This window comes from Corvus hawaiiensis, chromosome 10 (assembly GCF_020740725.1).
Source record: "Corvus hawaiiensis isolate bCorHaw1 chromosome 10, bCorHaw1.pri.cur, whole genome shotgun sequence".
Taxonomy (NCBI): Eukaryota; Metazoa; Chordata; class Aves; order Passeriformes; family Corvidae; genus Corvus; species Corvus hawaiiensis.
The window spans coordinates 8930041-8951362 of record NC_063222.1 but is presented as its reverse complement, the minus strand read 5'-3'; the positions used below and the strand labels follow the sequence as shown (position 1 = coordinate 8951362).

The 21322-nt window shown below is 39.1% G+C and overlaps 1 protein-coding gene across 1 annotated transcript in view; it reads right to left on the bottom strand.

The window, feature by feature from the left end:
• CLSTN2 (calsyntenin 2) overlaps positions 1-21322 on the bottom strand; it is a 213684-nt gene that overhangs the window by 65936 nt on the left and 126426 nt on the right. Inside the window, exons 3-5 of the mRNA XM_048314740.1 lie at positions 17556-17751; positions 15742-15950; positions 9397-9546 (exon numbers count right to left, since the gene is read on the bottom strand). Of these exons, the coding sequence (XP_048170697.1) occupies positions 9397-9546; positions 15742-15950; positions 17556-17751 (555 nt within the window). The remainder of the gene's footprint in view (positions 1-9396; positions 9547-15741; positions 15951-17555; positions 17752-21322) is intronic.

Genomic DNA, 21322 nt, shown 5'->3' with positions numbered 1-21322 from the left:
ATCATATATGGGACAGCATTACAATAATAGGTTTCTGTTCCCTCTCCATTGCAGAAATTTGAGGTTAACACATTTCCAATAGAACAACAGCAGCAAATTCTTCCAAAGTACTTCACGTAAAAATAAAATAGTTTTATAAAAACTAGTAACATATGAATTACTAATGTTTATCATCTCTTATTCACCAGTTCAGGCATTATATTCCTCTATCCAAAAGGGGAAAAAATTAAGTCTTATATATATATATATCTGAAGACTTTCTGATATTTCAGCAGCTTTCAGCCACATTTTCACTTCTCAGTTATACCAAATGAACCAGCACTCATACAAAATATTCATTAGTGGATGAGAGATGTGACTAAATTACAAACTACAAGGTATCTGCAGCTGCACGCTCACCTCCAGCTCTACGAGGAATGTCCTACAAAACCCACACCATATAAAATGCCACTGTTCACTAGGAAGAATAATGGGAGCCCCCTGTTTCTGCCACAAGAACTGGAAGAGGTATTTTGTTTCACAGTATTACCTTTCAGCTTAGCAGAAGTGGGAATTTTTACCCAGAGATCATAAACCCTGCACCCCCCTAAATCACTCACATTAATCTCAGCCCTAAATTGTAAAACATCAACTAGACTTGAACCAGTGTTTTTGTACTTTAGTCCACTGCACCATCACAGACCAATCCTCATCCTACCACCACTGCCTTCACTGACTTAGTGCAGATTTAGGAATTCCACCAAGATGTCCCTCTCCATGCCAGAGGCATTCCCAGGCAGGCGTGAGGCAATATTGGAGTAGGTTACAATCCTATGATGACAGAACAGTCCCTAAAGGCAGCGACAGCTCTGATAAGAAACAACTGGCTTATTTCTATAGTACCTGCCCCCCAAGCACTTCAGCATCCCAGAGCTGTGCTGAGGCCAGCACCCTCTGGATCTCACCACCAGTACAGGCAGCAACACTGGGAAGTGCACAGAGTTGGAAAAAGCAACAATAAGTGGTAGTCACAGCGTGAAGAAATTATTGTGAGAGTAACCCAAGTCTTCAAATTAATTTTGAATGGGATGAATATCATTATTTTGCTTTCTCCCAGAATAACATCCCATATTGGACTTCCTCAAAAGATCAGCACCTTCCTTCAGGAATGTGATGGCACTTTTTCATTTCCTCTGGAAGTGACTCAGAGGAAAAGTCTTATGTAACCTGAGTCTGCAAAAGCCTCTGAATTTAAATATTTTCCATATTTATTTAGATATATAATCCCACCTGAACTGGCAGGTTGCACTTAGATTAGCTAAACCCAACCAACATAGCTCCTCCTTTGACACAAACCTGACACAAGTCCTGCTACAGCACCACGTTACACTGTAAACTTAGGAAAGTAAACACTGTCAGGGTAGAAGACTAATCCCAAGGGGAAAGTCTGGATAAAACTAGCATTGTTTAGTCCTGCAGCCTCTGTTTGGATTTTATAATTCAACGGGCTTTTGCTTGTCATTTGTGGCATAAAGCTACTCCAGACATTGCAAGACAGCCCTAGCTAGGTTATCCCTACAATACAACACTAGAGTGCAAATATCACCATATCAAGCTTGTGGTTCAGATTTCATCAATTATAAAGCAGCTATGTAAACCTGGATCTTGGTTTCTGAGACCCTCAAACTATCACAAGATCAAAATGGATCAAACTTCAGTAACAGTTTGAGCCTTTAAAAGTAAATCCCAATGCACTAAACAAATTTTCCTTTTAACAGCAGGATAATGTAAAGACTTTTCTTGATCTCTAAACTTAAGGGTTTCTGTACTGTCTTTGTGATCCATGTTTTATACTTTAATTAATTTCTAATGCTAGATGACACTAACAAGGATTTAATCTGATTTTTTCCCTTGAAAGAGATCATGCAGAGAAGGTATGATCTGATTCATGTCTCCTACATGTGTGTGGCCGTAAACTTTGATTCCATCTCATGGTTAAAAACAACAGCAATGTAATTAAAGATAATCGTAACACAATGAAATGCAAAACTTCTCTCCTGTTGCACTGAAGATGTGCATCTTGGCAGCTAAATGCAAGATAAAATTTATGTGGTGCTGTTAGTGAGCCTCTGCAGCATCCCTACGTAATTGCTGGAACGGAAGGTTCCCAGAGCAGTGTAATTGGTATCTCTTCTGTTTCCTCTGCAGCATCCTCACACCTGTGCTGTTTATGTAGGCTGGAGACTTGGCTAAAGGTTACTCTGGTGCCTTTTTTATGTGAAATAAGATGAGTGACTTGTTAAGGAAATGAGAATCAGGTCTGACTCAGTTACAGGGTTTCCACAGCGAAGAGAAAACTCAAACTAATGTCCAAAGCTCTGCTACAATACCATGGTTTGCTAAGAGATTGGAGTGTGTATCTCAAAGCATAAACAAACATTCATATACTCCTTTTCCTTCTGCAGCATGTTGGTAGTTTTAAAAAGACAAACAAAAAGGAGACAAAAATTTGTGCTCAGTACAGGACAGTGGAAGGGCTGCTGCTACAGGAGCTGGTGAACCCTAATGGAATAACTGTTGTGCCTGACCTACTGACACTGAATATTCCATCAAGTGATAAAGTTCCCAGCTCTAATGGTGCCTAATTATTTGAAATAAACATATAAGAATCTTAAAACCATGAAACAACAGCACAGTTAAGCTACTGTTTGTTGTGAGATTGCATTTCAATAATGTATTTCTCACAGTGTCAGAGCCCCAAGGGCACCAATAAGCCCTAATGAACCTCCAGAAGCTTCACCTGGGGCCTCCATCTGCCCCCACGGGCCTGGAGCTCTGTTTAAGCTCAGCCCCATCAGGCTGGGCTGCAGGTGCTGGTCTGGCTCAGCCACAGGTTTCCTTGATCCAGGAGCCAGCCCAGTGACTTGCTGCTCTGGCCTGACAGAGCCTCATCACTGTGGACCTGCCCAGTGACCTGACCCCAACCCTCATCCACGGATCCACTTCCTGGGACCTCCTCACCATGAGGGGTGATCTGGCATCTTGGCTGAGCCTGGCCCCCTTCTCTGGGTCTGCTCTGCTCCCCTCAGCAGGGTGAGGGGTTGGCCCTGGGTGATGAAGGCTCTGCCGGCTCTGTTACTACAACTGGCTCTTTACTTGCTTTCCTTCAGGAAATAACCTTGTTGCCAGGTTTGGGTTGGTCACAGACTTCTAATGTCTCTACTGGAGAGTCTGCAAAGTGCTTCTCAGATTCTAAAAGACAGACTCTGAAACACTGCATGGAGTAGTTATCCAAATCAATGAATTGACCGTGTCATAACTCGTGTGGAAAGTCTTCAATTTCTCAGCCCAAGGTCTAAGAATATGTGGAACTTTTTACATGCAAAGAAAAAAAAAATCATAAAGAAAAGCTTCAAACCTAACTGGATATCCTGTAGTGCTTTAAATTTTGGGCAGAGGAAATGTTAATGGAAAGATGCTGTCAGCTGCATCTCAGAGATAAGAAACTTCTCAATGAAATTATAATTTCCCCAGTAAAGCTCAAGAGGATCTTGCAGTGAAAATTCAAAAAAGAAAAGATTATTTTTGTCGTTGAAAATGCAGAAATATGAACAAAGGAGTTATCTTCCACAGAGGTCTATGGAAATAAGAATCTAGTTACATAAGTCTAAAATGAATGGGGGTTTTCTATCACTTAAGAATGGAAAAGACTGACTTCAGTATTTCAGTCCTCACAGATAAGCAGAACAGCCTGCAGAGAGGACAATAATGGGTTACTCTGAAAATGTGAAGTTCGTGGTACACAGGGAACTAACTGGTAATGATCCCTGTGAGTCTGCCTTGGGAGTGTTATTTGATATTTCCATTTGCAGTCTTGGCACAAGACCAGGACCACGTTAGTTACTGCTGCCAGTGAAGGGAAAAGAAAGCAGTGCCACACTAGAAGTCAATCTAGAAAGAGGATAGCCTAAGCATAGAATAAGGTGACCTTGAGAACTGGTGTTACAGAAATAGTGTTTAGCAGTAATGATAGAATTTCAGGAACTTCAGCAAACTGCTGAGAAATCAGTGAAAAACGACAAACGGAAAAAAGAGCTGATTTCCATTAAGACAAGAACAGCATTTCCACGAGCCACCAGTCTGATACAGCCAGGCAAAAGAAAGGCAGTCTTGGAATGTATAAAGCACTGTGTTTTCAGTAAGAGGCCATGGTAAAAAGAGACATGAAAGGACCTGGAGTGCGCACGGAAGAAGTATATAGCTATAATGCAGACACAGAACTTACTGAGGGCATATCTTAAAAATTAGATTGCAACAGGCATGACTGCTTTCTCTGAATATGTCTGGTAGTCAAAGAAAAGTAAAAAAAATGTTGATACAAGTACAAAAACAAATATGGACTTATGTAAATTTTAAGCTCAAAACTCCATAGTGCTCAGGAGTTCAGTTAATTTTCAAATGTCTGGAGTGGTTATTTAAAGTGGGTTTTCTACTAAAACGGTGCCATTCAAGTTAACAGCTGAATAAGTAAGTATTTCATTCTGATTACCCTGGTTGAAGGATGTATGGCTAATGCATGCACAGCAGTGCCAAGTCTAGACTGGCATAAAGACTCCCTGCTTCACAATAAATTTCATTTATAAAAATATGGGTGAATATCTTACAGCTAAGACAACACAAGGATGGTGTTTTGAGCTGCTAGGTATATGCACAAGTGAAATACAAGTTGATTTATGTTTAGTGCAGAAAAGATTTGGCCTTTTAAAATTGCTTCGGAAGACTGGGAATATTATTCTCATCAGCAAGGTTTCTGCACTTGACCACCCTCTTCCAAATAATCAATTGCCTTAGTACTCATATTCCTCCTTGTTAAAAGCACTGGCAGAATGAAAGCCAGTATGGTTTTGGTTTTCCTCAGTAATTGGATCTTAGTAGAAAGCCCCCATGAAAACCATTCTGAAGCACTCAGCAGCTACTGCAAACAGCATCTCTGAGGAATGTTGACTCAGAAGCGATGTAAGATCACTCTGCTGCTGAAATAGCAGGTCCTGCCCTTCTCTGCACAAAAGAAGGATTTTATTTCAGCAGGAAGAGCAGGGTGATGTGACTGCACACAGCCTCTGAATGACTATTCAACCTTAAAAAGGTGGTAGGCATGTGCCTTTTGGTGGTAGCAAGGGCCCAGGTCACCTTAGTGAGCCCTACACGCCTTAGAAAAGAAATTATATGCAATATCTTTGATACATTAACTACCTTTATTAAATGTTTTTATACTCTATTAGGTGAATAAACAAAGAGAAGCTTGTATTTCAGAACTATTTTTAAGCCAAAACTATATGAAAGCAATTGAATTTTTCAGGACTATCTCTTTTAAGATGAATTTTTAAAGAACTTCAACCTCATTCTCTTTCTTGGGTAGTTGGGTGTGGATGCATATGGGTTCACAGACCGTGGAAGATAAATGTAAGAAATCTTTTCAGATTGGTAAAACACTTGAGGCTGGATGCTGTGAAATCCTGTTTTCTATTCAGAGTCCTAATCGTCTGTTAAACTGCAGGTTAGTCACCATTGCTTATGCAAGGGCATATGAAACTTGGCATAGAAAAAAAGTCTTCTTTCATGAGGGGAGACAAAGTAACTTTTGAGTTTTGGACTGTTGTCTTTGCTCCACACTCATCTCCCCAGAAGCACAGCCAGCCTCCCCTGTTGGTTTAAGGAGAGCAGAGTTCTCTGAAATTTTCCTGGGGTATTCAGCCAGTTGCTTTAGAGAAGCTTTTTTCTTTTAATAATGATTTTCTGTCTGAAATCAACTACATTTTAGGGAGCAACCTCACTTGTGGTTTAATTGCCAAAAATTGAGCAGACCTCTAACAGTCTCAAAACATATTTTTTAAGTTTGTGGGTTCATGATTCTGCCCTTTCTTTTTTGAGGCTAAACTCTTTTTCTCCCCACACAGTACATCACTCACGAGAGAGCCTGGTACAGGAATAATTGTTTTCAATTTTCTGCTATCTTGCATCTTTCAGCACATTATTATATATTTCATTTCCATTTGTTATCCCACTATGGGGGAACAGTAACAGTTTTGTGAAAACTGTTCCTGGAAGTAGCAGAAATGTGACAAAAGGAGATTACAAGATCATAAATGAACTAAAGGAAACCTGGTTTAGATTGCAGGACATTTCACCTCATGCTGTTTAATGAAAATATTTTATGGATATTTAGTACTGTGTTGCCACAAGTCTGCCCACCCTGCTTTGAATAAGGAAGATGCAACTTTACAGAAATCAGTATTTGTGACATTAAAACAACTGCAGTGAAATGAACCACACTGCAAATGAATCCCCAGGAAAAAGTGTAGTGTGCACTTTGTGTCCGCAGAGCTGAAATCAGGCAGAGCCCTGGAGGGAGGGACAGAACCTGGGGAAGGTGTTGAAGATAACAGGTTTTTGCTTAGGATGGAAACCCCTTAATTGTGTTTAAAATGTTTTAAACCAAAAATCAAAATATCTTCAACTGCAGATCGAGCCATAATGATGTCAGGAGTACCATCATCATCCAGCTTTTCTTGGTAATGTAGTCCTTTACCTACCTAGCAGGACATGGTCACACCATTGTTTGGAAATCAGGGACATGAAAACACAGCTGGCATGAAGAGATTTTGTAGCACAGCTATAGAAGTCATTTGACAAAACTCCATAATGAGAATTTCCAATTAAAATAACTGATTAGGAATTAATTCAGCTCATTGATTTACATTTTTAGCTTGCTCAGGACACAAGTAACACTCCAGAGTGGTCTGTTCAGAATAGTTTGATGTCAGCTCGGGTCAAGTTTGTTTCTAAAGTAGCCTCTTAATAGAGAGGAGGCTTGTTTGCTGAAAATGTCTGTGTGGGGGTCTGGCTGCTTGTGTATTAATGTCCATCATCAGAGAGCAGGGAAGCAGCTCCTAGATTTAATGAAGTCTTCAATTCTCTCAGCCCAAGGGAATATTGATTAAAGGAAAGCACCTTGGCTTGTGCAGCCTTATTTGCTCTGTCACATGTCAGTCACGTGCCGCTGGCCTCAAGAAACAGGAATAATCTTGAATTGTTTTACATAAGCCTGTTCTTCCCAGTCCCAAGCCCTGCAGAGTGGAGGTTGTTTGAAGGGCATCTACACTGAATTTTGCTGCGCTAAAAATTTTAATACTGAATTTGTGTTAGACTACTACTATCTCTATTCATGATAGTTACATAAACAAGTGCACAATATTTCAAATTACAAAAGCCATTAACTTTTAGGAACTAAGTGCCAATACCATAAATTGAAATTCCAAGTATTTGTTTGTTCAAGATAACACCGAAGAACAAGAAAAAAAAATCATGTATTTTAGCAACATCTCTATTATAACCAAAGACTCAGAATATTCCTCTCTTCTGTCAAAAACCTCCCATTATTTTACTTCCTGTAGTCATCCAATCTTTACAAATATAGCATTATTTCAAAGAAGATGGAGCAAACCTGCTGGCTGCCCCTTTGTGGGGAGGTCACAGAGCAACAGACACAGGGAAGAAAGAACACTCTAAATATCTTCTATTCTTAGTCTCCGGAATTCCTCTTTAACTACTAGAAATACTCTTGGAAAGTTTTGCTTATTTGATCTTATTTTTTTCCCTAGAAACAGGTTATTTTTACAGATACTGGCTCAAACTGGAAAACAGCATCACCTACATGAATTTCTCCACCTTTAAAAATAAATAGGCATAAAAAAAGTCTCATTAAGAGAAATGTATAAATTTCTGGAAGTATTGTGTTGCAGCACATTTTCAAATTACAATTAATGACTTAGCAATTAAGAACTGAAGCCCTGTCTACCCAGCTATTTGCCTAAAGACCTTCTAACCCTGAGTAGGAGACATCCCCTTGCACTTTGTGCTCCTTGACCTGGGCATGTGCCAGTGAGGTGAAGCAGTCACGTGTTTGACAGATGGAACATACAAATAACATGAACAAAGCATAAAAAACCCCCTCAAACCCCAACCAAACCTGATGTGAGGTTTTTTCAATTACTTTTATTGGTTACCAAGTGTCTAAACCCACCTGATAGGACCAGTAATAACCATCTCTCCTATAACAGTTTGAACTACAAAGTAACTATGACAATAGTGGGAAATACAAACACACCATTACCACCTTTGCAAAACTTATTCAATCAATAAAATACCTAAATCAAAAAATTATAGCAATGAAAAAATATAATCAACAATTGCACCCATCTTAATACCAATCCCAAGCTAATTTGGGGGTACTTAATTTATCTGAGATAACTCCATAAAATGGAAACAGAACATTTTTCCAGTGTAAAGAGACCATAATTAGTTTTATAGAATAAATCACTTGAACAGTAAGATCAGTTAGAAAATGTGGAAATAGTTCACAGGTATTGTGTACTTTTTTTAACAAAAATGGTATTCAAAGTACTTGGGTACTAGTACATCCCAAAAAACTGAAATGTGGCTCTGCTCCAAGTGAGGCCTGTGGAAATGGAATCCTGCTATTGCAGACATTTCATTACAAACTCCTCTAGACCAGGGCTTCTCATTTTACAAAGAAAACCTTTTTTTCTTCTAAATGCCAACCTGCAAATTTACCTTTAAGTACAACAGCCAAACTGATTTTTTTCTTTCTCAATCATTATGTTTAAAAATTACAGTTATGAAGGTCAAGTTAGTCCTGAATGACACCTGCATAATGTGGTCACATCCAGTTGGTTTGTATATAATCCAGCCCAAATTTTCATCTTAATTCCTAATAATTAATGGCATATCTATCTTCCCAGTACATTGTCAGCTAGGGTTTACTCCATTCCAGACAGAGTGTAGATCCTTACAGCCTTTTTAGAAAATCAATTCCTACTGAAATGTCTCAATATAAAGACAGGAATCAACTCTAAAAATGCTTATCACTCCCAGTGAGGGTGCCTTGGCTCCTGCATGCCATGAAAGCCAATCCTGAACCTGGAACAAGATAACCTGAACAACTCCAGCTCACATGGCAAAAGTACCTTGCTATGGTGGCTTCAAAAGTGTTCTTTAAGGGAATAGTAGGAGAGTGGCAAATCAGCAGCATTTTTTTTATCCTTCCAGTATGTTCACTCTGACTCATAAAATAACTTACTAGAATTGAAATTTGTCTTATTTCTTTTTGTCTGGTCTGCTCTTTGTTCTGCCTAGAGAAGAAACATGGCAAATGGAAACAAATGTGGGATTATCATCCACTTTGTTAGCAGGCTTGGAATGAGGTATAAGAAATAGCAGCAGTTTTCCACACCCATGCAATAAGCACCCTACTTTTCTTACTGCGAGGTAGAGAGAAAACACCAAAGAAAAGAGATTTAAATAAAAAATTAAAATAGATAAGCTATTAAACCTTACCTTGCCAGCCTGGTTTGCACACTGGTTTGACATTAACTCGTACCAAGACATCTTCTGTTGCATGTTTCTGCCCACAGTCAAAAGCTGTCACCATTATCTCATACTGGTGCTGTTTATCATAGCTCAGTTTCTCAGTGTTCCTGATGTTACCTAGAGATTCAACACAAGAAAACATTCAGAGATTCATTCTTGGCTAAGCATACACAGACTGCAACATTTGGGTCCTGGTTCATCAAGTGCTTTGTGACTTTGGGCTCTTTAAAGCACATCAGACATCCACAGGCAGGACAGTTCTGAGGAATAGGAAGGATTTTCTTTCAATCCAGCAGAGAAATAAGAAGACTGTAGGCAAATATAAGATGGGAGGGATATAATGTGGGCATAGCTATATGAGAAAACATCTGCTCAACAACACTTTCTAAAGTAAAATGGTAAAAGTAATTAGCAGTTACATCTTGACATGTGAGGTATGAGTACCCTCATTTTCATATTTTCCACGATACACTGCTTTAAAAGCCACGTGCCTGAGATCCACTACTGAATCTAAGTATCTTCCTGTTTTCCCAAAAGCTATTACCCTTTAGATAAGAGACATTTTATAAATAGGAAAAGCCCCAGAATCACCTCCTGCATTACAGTGCTTAGCAGTATTTGATACGGCAGCAGAGTTATCACATGGAAAATAAAACCCAGCAACAACAGGGTTTATCTGCTGAACCTGACACACATATAAAGGTGACAAATTACCTGCTTCAAGAACAAAGACATCAGAACTTTCAGAAGGAAAGGGAAAGATCTTTCTCAGAGCAGTTCCTGCAGGACTAGGAGAGCACTGTGCAAAATGTATGGGTTTGCTATTAACAATTTCAGCATTTTAATTCTGTCCATTTCCACTGAAATTTACTTCTTGCACAAGCTGAAACTTCATTCTGTTTAATCCATTTCATGCTTTTGCTCAGGGCTGTTTGTTTTATCATCTCTTTGAATGAGGATTTTTGTTCTAGAATTCAAGAAACAGACGTACTCTGCAGCAATGCTCCACATAACTACTTTCTAACAAAGATCAGCAAAATCCAGTTGATTGTGCTAAATTTGAAATGGGCAGCCCCCAAATCCTAGAATTTAGTCAAATGCAGTCAACTGATCCCCACAGATACTGGCCAAAGTCTGTTTTGTCAGGCACAAAACGCTAGGCTTTGTTTGGGCATTTGGATTTCATTTTCTTTTTTCTTTTTGCTTAAATGAGTGAGAGACAGGAGAAAGCAGACAAATGCAACTTTTTAAAAGAAGTCTTTCACTAAAGCTCCATTAATTTGACAAGTGAAGACTTTTAGCAGGTGTCTCTCTGCTGCACACTCCTTATCTTGTCAGAGCCCACCACTTCTCTTTCTACTACTACTACATTAAAGCCAACTTTAGGAGTTTAAGTGAAACAGATGCAAAACTTTCCAGGTCAGGCCTGAAGAAAGGCTGCTTTTTGCATTTATCACCATCTTCAGGCTCAAAATTTGTAGCTTAAATAGACTCTTACATCTGCAGTTATAAGTCAGGCCCAATACCCCATTTACTGTTGACTCTGAGTCTCTCTCCCTCCCTTTCTGAGCCAGGCACAGAGGAGCACAAGCCCTTCTGACATTTTTATGTCTCAAAAGGAGAAACAAAACGAGCTGCTGAAGGCTAATATGGAAACAGGACAGTGTCCTGCAGCCTCTGGGGTTCTCTCTCCAGGGTACCTCATCTTGCCAGGCATTTTCAGGCCTGCCATGGACACAGCTCTTTCCTCCCCACAAGCAACTGCAACAACCACACCAACTACTTCATTGGGTTTTGAGTTAGTAATTGACAAAACAATCTAATCACCCATTTTACTATCTTGAGTTGCCTGATTAGTGGCTGCCTAAGAGATTTCATGAAAAACTGCCACTGTATATACTTCAGTACTGATTTTATGTCTGCTCAGTTCTTCTGTCCTTTCTGCATTATATTATGTCTTAAATTAATCTTTATATTTCCCTATTTGGTTCTCCTTGGTATTATTTTAGTCTGTGATTGGCAAAAAAAATTCTCAAGAAACCAAAAATTGTCCAAATCTTTGTTAGCAGATTGCTAGAATTTGTGTGGCAAATTAACTGTCCTACAAGATTTATAAATCATTACAACACATTTATATTTCATTAAATCTATCCTCCAAGATCTGCATTTCATTATGGCCATTTCAGATTTGGACTACAAAGATTTTAACTCTTAGGTGTTATTCTGGAAGGTCATTTGGATGACTTGCAGATGTTACCCAATAGCTTATTGATTTCCTAGTAATTTTTTTCTCTTATCTCTGACACTTTATGATTCTTTGGGTTTTATAATTTAATCAATGCGATTAAAAAGTAGACACAGAAGGAAAGCACTATAAACACAGACTAATTAAATTTTTAGAGATGATAGTCTGAAAGTTTCTGTTTACATCTCACCCATAGACAAAAAAGTAACTAACAACATTAAAAAGAGAAAATTTTAATGGGAGAAGTAAGCACATTTCTACGCAGTTCAAAATTAGGCCGTAATTTTTTTTTCAGTCTTCCAAATATCTGCCTTTTCCTGGAAATACCCAGAGCTATAACAAATTTTCAAACAAAAAGCAGATAAGTGACTACAGGAATATAAAAACTCCTTCCTGAGGACACAGACATTTACATCTCTGTTTCTTCAAGGTCAGTTTTAGGGATAGATGGATATAGACATCCCTCTTTTATGGCTCTTTCACCTTACTTTGGAGCAGTCACGAGAATGGGGAAAGACTTGACTGATTTTATATGGTAATTCCCTCCTAAATTCCACAGTTACTAAGTCCATTGAAGGGTTAGAATTTCTTCTTGTAAAAAAGATTCATTTTTAAATGATAATGGAAAGTATCTGTCACTTAATAAATATATAAATATCAAATGCAGACGCTCAGCTATAAAGTTTGGCTTTACTTTTCTGGCAACATGAAGTTTGCACAGCTCCTACCGCAGCTCTCAGTGCTGTAAAGGGGGACCTTGTGAGGTCCTGTCCTATCCAGGATGAAACCTACCGGCCCCTATCTCATCTTCACATTGACCAGTCTGAACACGTATTTGTGAAGTGCTCCCCAGAGGTGGGTGGTAAATAAGAGTCATCCCCATTTTAGGTGAGAGTAGGTCAGAGCCGTGACAGAATTTGTATCTATACCTGAGCTCTCTGATCATCTGACCATAATCCCTGACAAATACAGCACAAGATATGTCAATAGAAGTGGGTTTTGCTGGCATTACAACAGATCTGTGCATTGTGGTTTAATTTTTCTGTCACCAAAAAAGCCAACACAATATTGATACAGTAACTGACTTGATTTGGATTCTCTGCTAAGGAGAAAATGAGACTAATCTGAATGCAATAGTACTTTTAAAACATATTTTGCCTTATACATTTAATCACAGTTCTTTGCACAGCAAAGCATAAATTTGTCTTTTGCCTTTACTTGACTGTATTTTATGACTAAGAGTTCATTACCCTCCAAGTTGGGCTCATCATATACAAGAGTAAATTTTATTAGTGCTATAGTTTCAGAACACAAAGTAATTTTATTCACAAAGAAATTACATACCAAGGCCCAGAGCTCCCAAATGTAACTGTGAAGTTTTATATTACCTGCCCAAAGTGCCTACATTACAAGGACCTGTAGGAAATACACCTGAGCTGATGCTGCTTCCTGTGCCCACCCACTCCTGCCTGCCATGGAGTGGGGATGAGGCAGTCTGTACACCAACACAGCCTGCAGGGCTCTCTCTGCCTTTCTGCAAATGTTCCCCAATGCATAATACAATTTTTCAAGGCCAAAAAATGCTCCATGCATGGATCTAGGGACAAGAAATAAGTTTTACCTAACAAGACAATGACCTGCCAAAAGAAATAGAGCTGGTAGAATAGCTTCATCTTTTTACAGACCTATGTTTGGGGTTAGTTTCGTATGTTGGTCATGAAAAAATCCACCATCTGGGGCAGACAATGGCGTATTTTCTCACAATTCACCCCCACTTCCATCTTTTGGGGCCCCTGCAGTATTTAGATTTGATTTTAAGGTATCTGCTTATCCTCTTTCTGAGCAATGAAGCTCCACGTGTAGGTGACTGAAAAGCATAAAAAAATCACAACCTGCAGAAGACGCAAGAACCTAGATTTGTATTTCACAATGGCTAAAAAAACCTGTTAACAAAATCCTCATTAGCACAGTATTAACAGACAGTCCCAGGCATCTCATACATCTATTTTAACCACCCTATAGGGAACAAAAATGGGCATGTTTCCAAAGAATTTGCACCAGAGAAAGTTTATATCAGCTGCCACAGAGAGACATTCTCAGCAGTGAAATGTGTTGGAACTAAACAACATATTTCTGTCACAAAATAAAAGTGTAGCCATCTATTCTAACTCTGTCTCTAATCCCAGTGGGTTTAAGCAATTACCGTTATCTTTAAAAATTGCAAATTAGACTGCAATTACTGTTGGTTGTGGCAGCACTGCTCTTTTAGTGAACAAATAGATCAAAAATATTAATTGAATTCATGACCAAGAAACTGCAAGTATTACAACCTTATACCAATTATTCACTGCAGGCTTTAAAGTCATGTTTAAATCAATGATTTTCTCATTGCCTTTGCTGAAAAGCAGATCCCAGGCACATGAGGACAAAGATATAACCAAGGATTCCTGACATTTCCCATGCTTTTGATCATGTTTTGACTGCAAAAAGACACGATCACTCCTGAGGCAGCTGCTCTGTGTGATAGGAGCTGAAAAGGCACAAGCAGTAAAAATGACTCCTCTGTATCACACCAATTTCAGGGTATTCTCTGTCGCTTATATCTGCCACAAACCTGGCAGGAAATTATGAAATAACCTGTGAATTCTATAAGTACCCACCCCTCCATACAGGCAAGTCACGTGGACCTATGGAAAAAAATTGATTCAGAGATGTAGAGAACTTTCTCTTATGACAACATGGGAAATCTCACAGTTAATAAAAACCCACAGAGAGGAAAAGCTTCTAGAGAACTGCTTCCAAATATCTACTTCCAAATGCCCACTTGCTGTAAAAAATCCTTTGTGCAGTTGTCTGGATTCTCAAGAATCCTCAGGATTACTGTGCCAGCTGCTCATTTACCCAAACACAAACATATTCCTCATGATTGCACTTCCTATACCATACCTTTGCTTCCCAGCGAGTGATAACGAGATGGATTTTTCCCCAAAGTCAGTACAATTTATTGATGTAACAGGTTATTGTCTTCTGATGCTCACCTGTGCATTGTGCAAGAGCTGCACAAATACAGATGAATAACTTTTGAACGGGGTAAAGAGATTTTATAAAACATCCCAACATGAAAATGACTGCTCAGAGAAAACTGTAGCTCCATGCATGCTTTCAATTTACAGTTTGGCCAAAAACCAGATTTAACTTCCAAACTGAACTCTCCTCCTACAAACAGCATGGATTAAATGCTTCTGCTAGGGGAGATAAATCAGAGCACTGCTGGCTATGTACACAGGGTGTTTCTTCTGGGGAAAGTATTTTGTATTGTCGGAAGCAAGCAGAGAATGGGAGAAAGGATCTTCCGCACACTTTTCATGCAGCTCAGCCACCATTCCCAAACTCAGTTTCATGTTCTATGCTGTTCCAGGAAGCTGACATACAGGGCTACCAAGGTCAAAAACCACTGCATATGGAAAAATTAATATGGTTTATTATTTTCCCTAAAATATAAATTATATACCTTAGAAAGACATCTAAAAACAACAAACAAATTTTAAAATTCTACTAATTCTCCAAAGCACATTTTCTTCCATGCTGCAGAATAATGGATCCACTTCAGGAAGCACCACAAGTGGGCAGGTCTGTGGACCTGTGATCCTAAAAGTTTTATCAATACACATATGCAGAATATTGTATATTCAGGCTCTGCTTCAGGAAGTTCAGGGGAATGGGACCAGCTGTAATCCAGTGAATAAACCCTGCATTAGGGAATACATGCTGCATTGGGGAATGCCATCACTTGGATGGGAAACAGGATCTGAGACAATTAGGAGAATGGACTGAGTGACCAAGAATCATGTCACCTGATCTGGTGCCTTAATTTCCACAGGAAATTACTGCATCGCTGTCTGCCCCAGTCTAAGACAAAAGGGATGGAATTCCTCAGTATAAGGATTCCTCCGTTCTCAGAGATGAGAACAGGATTTCTCTCTGGAGTTCACTTTCCAGCCAGGTGATCAGCTCGTCCCAACAGGCACTGACACCCCTGCAGACAGCCCTGCTGTGCCAGCACTCACCGTTCCTGTCGATGGCAAAGGGCACATCTGCTGTGACAATCTCGTAATTGCAGATCTGGCTGTACTGGGGGGAGCAGTCCTCGTCTATGGCTTCCACCTGCAGGATGCTGTCGTAGATCTTCCCCTCTGTCACAGTGGCCTTGTACACGCTCTCCTTGAATGCTGGGGAGAACTCATTGACATCCTTTACCTGGATATGGACCACTGCCCTAAAATAGGCACACAAAAGATCAAAAAGAAAAATTAGTTTATCGTGACACCTCACTAACAGTTTCTTTTTAAAACACTTGAAAAGACTAACAAAACATATCTAGAAGACTATATAAGCCCCTATTAAAATGAGATATTACTGAGTTTTTATGTTTAATTTGCCTAATTTAGTATCTTAATGTGGCACTAGGTAAAAGTCTATTACCCTGGCTTATAGGGAGAGGGTTTCACAGTGCTCCCTTTTAAAATCTGCCCCTAAAACTGAACCCCAGCAGAAAGCCAATGATATCATTACAGGGTAAAATAAGCAAAGAGAGAGGAAAAAAAATCACAGTAGTCTTACATATGCACCTAAAAATGATCAGTTTACAAACATTCTTCCATATTACATAAGGCTCTCACCTTCTGCTGATGATAATTATCTAATCCTTCAATTAGTTACAACACTGTACATACAACCCATCAAGGCCCTTAGTGAGCAAACTCTAAAGGCCTTGCTGTTGGAAGGATTTGTTTGCTGTTTGATTTGATAGGCAGGGGAACAGAGGGACACAGAAGGGATGTTCTAGAGCAATGGCAGAGCCACAGTAAACGTTGGGACCCCAGACAGCGTGGCTCTGTGTGTGTGTGCTACCAGACAAAGTCTGGTGGCAGTGGGCCACATTTCATTTAGTCAAGATTAAACTAAAATTTTCCACAAGTGGATTTCTACCAGATTGTTACTGACAGGAGAGGGGGGAACGTACTAAAATTTGGTATTGTGAAGCAAAACCTGTTTCTGTGATTTGATGGTTATCTGCTATTGCAGGCTTCCTCCTAAATCTGTATTCTTTTTAAATATCCTGAAAACTTCAAGCATGCATTATAGACCTAATTAAATCTTTAATTGTCATGTGTCCTGGGTGAGCAAAAGGAAGAATGATTACTATAAATCATTTCTTATAATGGCTCTCAGCAAAACGAACAATTTGTAGAGCACTTACACATCTACGCGAGTTAAATTCATCTTTAATGACAAATAGTCTGGAGCTTAGTTTCATGAATTTAAAGGGAAAAAAGGCACTGTACCATCTAAGCTTATGCATAGAATTGGCTCCATGGTAAAAAGTACCACCTTCTGACCTTCAATAGACTCCTCTTCAGAGGATTTTAGTTCCTCTGAGACTCGCTGTCCAAAAGCTGAGGTCAGAGACTCTCTGTTCAAACGTGACACTACTCAGCATGTGACATAAATATACTAAAAAATGGGATGATTCCTCTTTTCTTACCATTTGAAATGAGATGAACAGAGAGAAAACCTATTTAAAAATTGTGACTATCAATTGAAAGCCAGCTTCTATGACCTGGATGTATTCAACGTGAAAGCAAGAATGGAAAATATAAACCAAAACTGAGATCCATTTACCCAGTTGAACAGGGATCCTGTCAAAAGCTTTAACTGAAGCAAACAAAAAGGAATATATTTTCTAATAGGAAAAAGGAATGAAAAAATGGGTAGAATATTGCAACAATGGTTCATCTTATTTGCTTTCTACCTGACAATAATATAATGTAGAGTGAATGTATGCCAAAGCAAAAAAATATTTCTCCTCATTTTCACCTACTTGTGAGATTTCTTCCAGTTTGTTCCACCTGGTCCCGATCCACAGTCATAGGCCTGGATGATGAATGTGTATTCCTTCTGCAGTTCACAGTCAATCGGGCTCTTTGCTCGAAGCAGACCTTCTCCAGATGTCTTGTTCAGCACAACAGCCTCGAAGGGCATTTCTTGCCCATGGATTTTAAAAGCACATATTTCACCTGTGAGGAACAGCACAAAGCAATCATAACTGGGGGGGTCTAAGTCTTATGCACTGGAGTGACACCTACAAAGTTCATTTGTATTTCACCTGCTGTTACAGAGGGGGGACATACAGACTCAGGCAGCATCCAAAAGGGCCATTAAGCAGGTGCTTGTGCAGTGGGATGCGCTGAGTGCAGCTCCAGGCACACACCTCCCTCTTCCTCTGTCAGTACTAAATGGTTTCTGAAAGCCCCAGAGGCCATCCCATATGGTACCAACAGCAATGCTATACTAAGTTATTTTTGAGCTGAATTAAGAGACTGTATTTATTTAAAGAAAATAGCAAAAAGAAAAATAGATAATACTTCAGAGGTGGTCTTTTTTTAACTACTGTTGTTCCTTGAGCCACTTGAGCTGCCAGGTGGTAGCAGATGTGCAGATTCTTGCAGTTTAGTTTCCCAACAGTGGAAAATCTAATGGTGCAGAACATGGGCACATTCAAAATACATCCTGCTTTATTTACAGACATACATCATCTTTGGAACAGAAGTAGTTGAAGGAACACAGACGAGTGTCCCTTTTGGACATCTCAGTCACCCACCCACATTCACACTCTCATACATGAATGCCTTCTTGGCAGTAGCTCACTCTGCCTCCAAACTGTTTCCTAATATAATAGATCCATAGCATCTCTCAGAGGAGTACTATAGACCAAAACAGATGATATAGCAAGAACTAAAAAAAATTGATTTGGTCACAAAAGACAACATAAAGAATCTTGTAAGAATATGAGTCTGGAAAGGGAAAAAAGACACAGTTTCTGGTGTTCCTTTTTTTATCCATCATACTGATAGCAAGGATGCACACCGAGCTCATTTTTAACCATTCCAGAATCCAACTTTAAAAATGAAATATTTATACAAAGACCAATGTGACTTAAATATTTTTATGACACATTAAACACATGCTCTTTTATGAGCAAGTCAGTCTCGGGACATGCATTATAGATTCAAAGCGGTCTCCCACTCACATAATCCTTTTCCATTTATTTCCAATTTACAGTTGCAGCCTTTTGGAAATCTCCTTGCCAATCATAGCTGAGCCGAGTGCCAAATTCTAAATTAACTCTGAATCTATGACCTCTAATTCAGGCCTGGCTCCTCTTTCTCTATTACAACATATTGTTTATTTTTGCAAAAGAGAGCAGACAGCGAGTTTATAAAAAGTGCTGAGGCTCATAATTCCTATTATGTGTGAAAAATAAAAAATGGCAACGGTGCATGTGCAGGGAGGGTGGGGATTAGGTACACTGAGGTAGAAACACAGGATTTTTAGAATATTCCCTCAACTATCATCACACAGGCTTCCCTTCATGACCACAGGAGCCGAAGCTTTGCTCAGCTACATCCACTGGCATTTAGGCAGACAAATCCCACACTTGAAAATTGCAATCAATCCTACAAATGTCTTTATAGGATCAGCACACAGTTGTTTTGGTAATTATGAGGCTCTGAAAACGTCCAAAAAGCATTTGCTTGGACATTTTCCTGCTGCACCCCCTCCCTCCAGGGGTGTGAAAGGGCCATGGAGTTTCCCAGGACAAAGCTGTGCTCTTTTCCAATCACTCCGCTGTTCACCCTCAATGAACTCAGATATTTGGGCTACAGAAGAAGCAATGGACTTTACCCCGAGAATCAGATTTTGAAAAAGACTAACACTTTGCACATCCATAAAAGCAGGCTGCACAATGGTAATGAACTGTGCACAGGGATCAAAGCATGAGATTAAGAGAAGGCTGAAGTGAAGCAGCTTGTTCAGCTTTAACCATGGGCACTGTTCACTGAGTTTGTATCCCACTGCTGTCAAACACAACCTTTGATAAAAATTATTCTAATTTCCTTGTAACTTCAAAACAAAACAAAACATTCATCTAAAATGATATTGTGGATTTCAGTGTTATTTTAATTGAATAAAAAATAAGCCAGTGCAAACATGGGAAGTCTAATGGAAAATACTGTTTGTTATGTTCTGTGAAGACTGGCCTTCATAGTTTCTTAATGAAGGTTTCCTGAGATGCACAATCCATCAACAGAAATCCTAACTTCTGTGGTTTGTGTTTATTATTTTATTGATCCACTGTTTGATTGCAAACCATACAGCATTTGCAGACATCCAAGCTACCGTTCTTAAAAAACAGAAATAGCTCTGGGCAGAAAAAAGTTCTCTCAGCCCTTATCTAAATATTTATCATTTTTTCCTCTCCAAAGGCAGAGCCCTAATGCAAAGCAATCATAGAAGCAGCACATGTTCCAATTAGTTCTCATCACATATTTTAGAAGTCTCTATATCCCGCTCCTATGCGAGATGCTCCAGCTTTGAATATAACTCTAATTTTGTCTCCATATTCCCATTTGCCAAAGATAAAATAATGACAGCTGCCTGGATACGGTGAGATATTTGTAAACACACACCAAAAAAACCCACACTGACTTCCAGAATGTGGCTACAGAAACCTACTTATATGAAAACAACTGCAAATGTTTTTAAAAACTGGATAAGAATTTTTTTCAAAAAAAGGGCTCTACTGCTGTTTCCAAAGAAATTAGTTAACACTGTGGAAAATTAAAATGTATAGTATCATGATGTTTTTTAAAAGGTGTCTTAAGAGCTGTATTGCAAGTGGAAATGATAACAGAGTTGTAAGAGCTGTAACAAAGCAGAAAATTAAGTAAGGTCCACTGCCAGACACACACCCATTGACAGATATATGGAACGACTATTACTAACCATTACAAATAGTGTCTTTAAAATGTAACAGATACTATTTCTCATTAATAAATAGAGCTACAGGACTTTATTTCAACCCAGCTGAGCTAACCTCAGACCTACATGATGCCAATGGGAATTGTGCCAAGCTTAGGTAAGTATGGTTTTGTAACTCATTGGAGGAAAAGGAGACAGAGTTTCTCTCCTGCTCAGACTCACCACTGAAGCTGCAGGACCTTGGCACCACCTTCCCCCCTTCTCCTTTGCAAGGCTGAAATGATGAGAGTACAAATCGGGACATTGTTTTTCTCCCAACAGACAACCCAGCAAAATTCTGTGCTTTTTTCTTCATTTCATTTGAATGGGTTGGGGAGCAGGTGGATATAGGATTTTGTGACCATGGAAGCAGTAGTAGCACTGAATTGCTAAAAAAAGGATAAGATGGTGACACCATGCAAAGGTAGAAGCACATTCATGAGATGCTATAGCAACTTCCAGGGCAGAGGGGAAAATATCTCTTCTCCCAGGCCAGGATGCACATCCTGCAGGCTTCCAGTTGAACTCTGCTGAGAGTTTCACTTTAATGCATATTTTAACTAAACTCTGGACACGTTTTTTCTTCAAATCATTCAGACTAGCATTAGCCATAAGCACCTATTAATTTTGAAGTTTACATTCTTGTAATTTTGAAAGCCTTGGTAGAGATCCATATGTTACTACTGCAGGGATAATAAGGATATAATTTTCTCTATAAAAATTGCAATAGCCTGAAAAAAAGCTACTGATGGTTCATAATTTCTGAAACATAACCAACAAATTTAT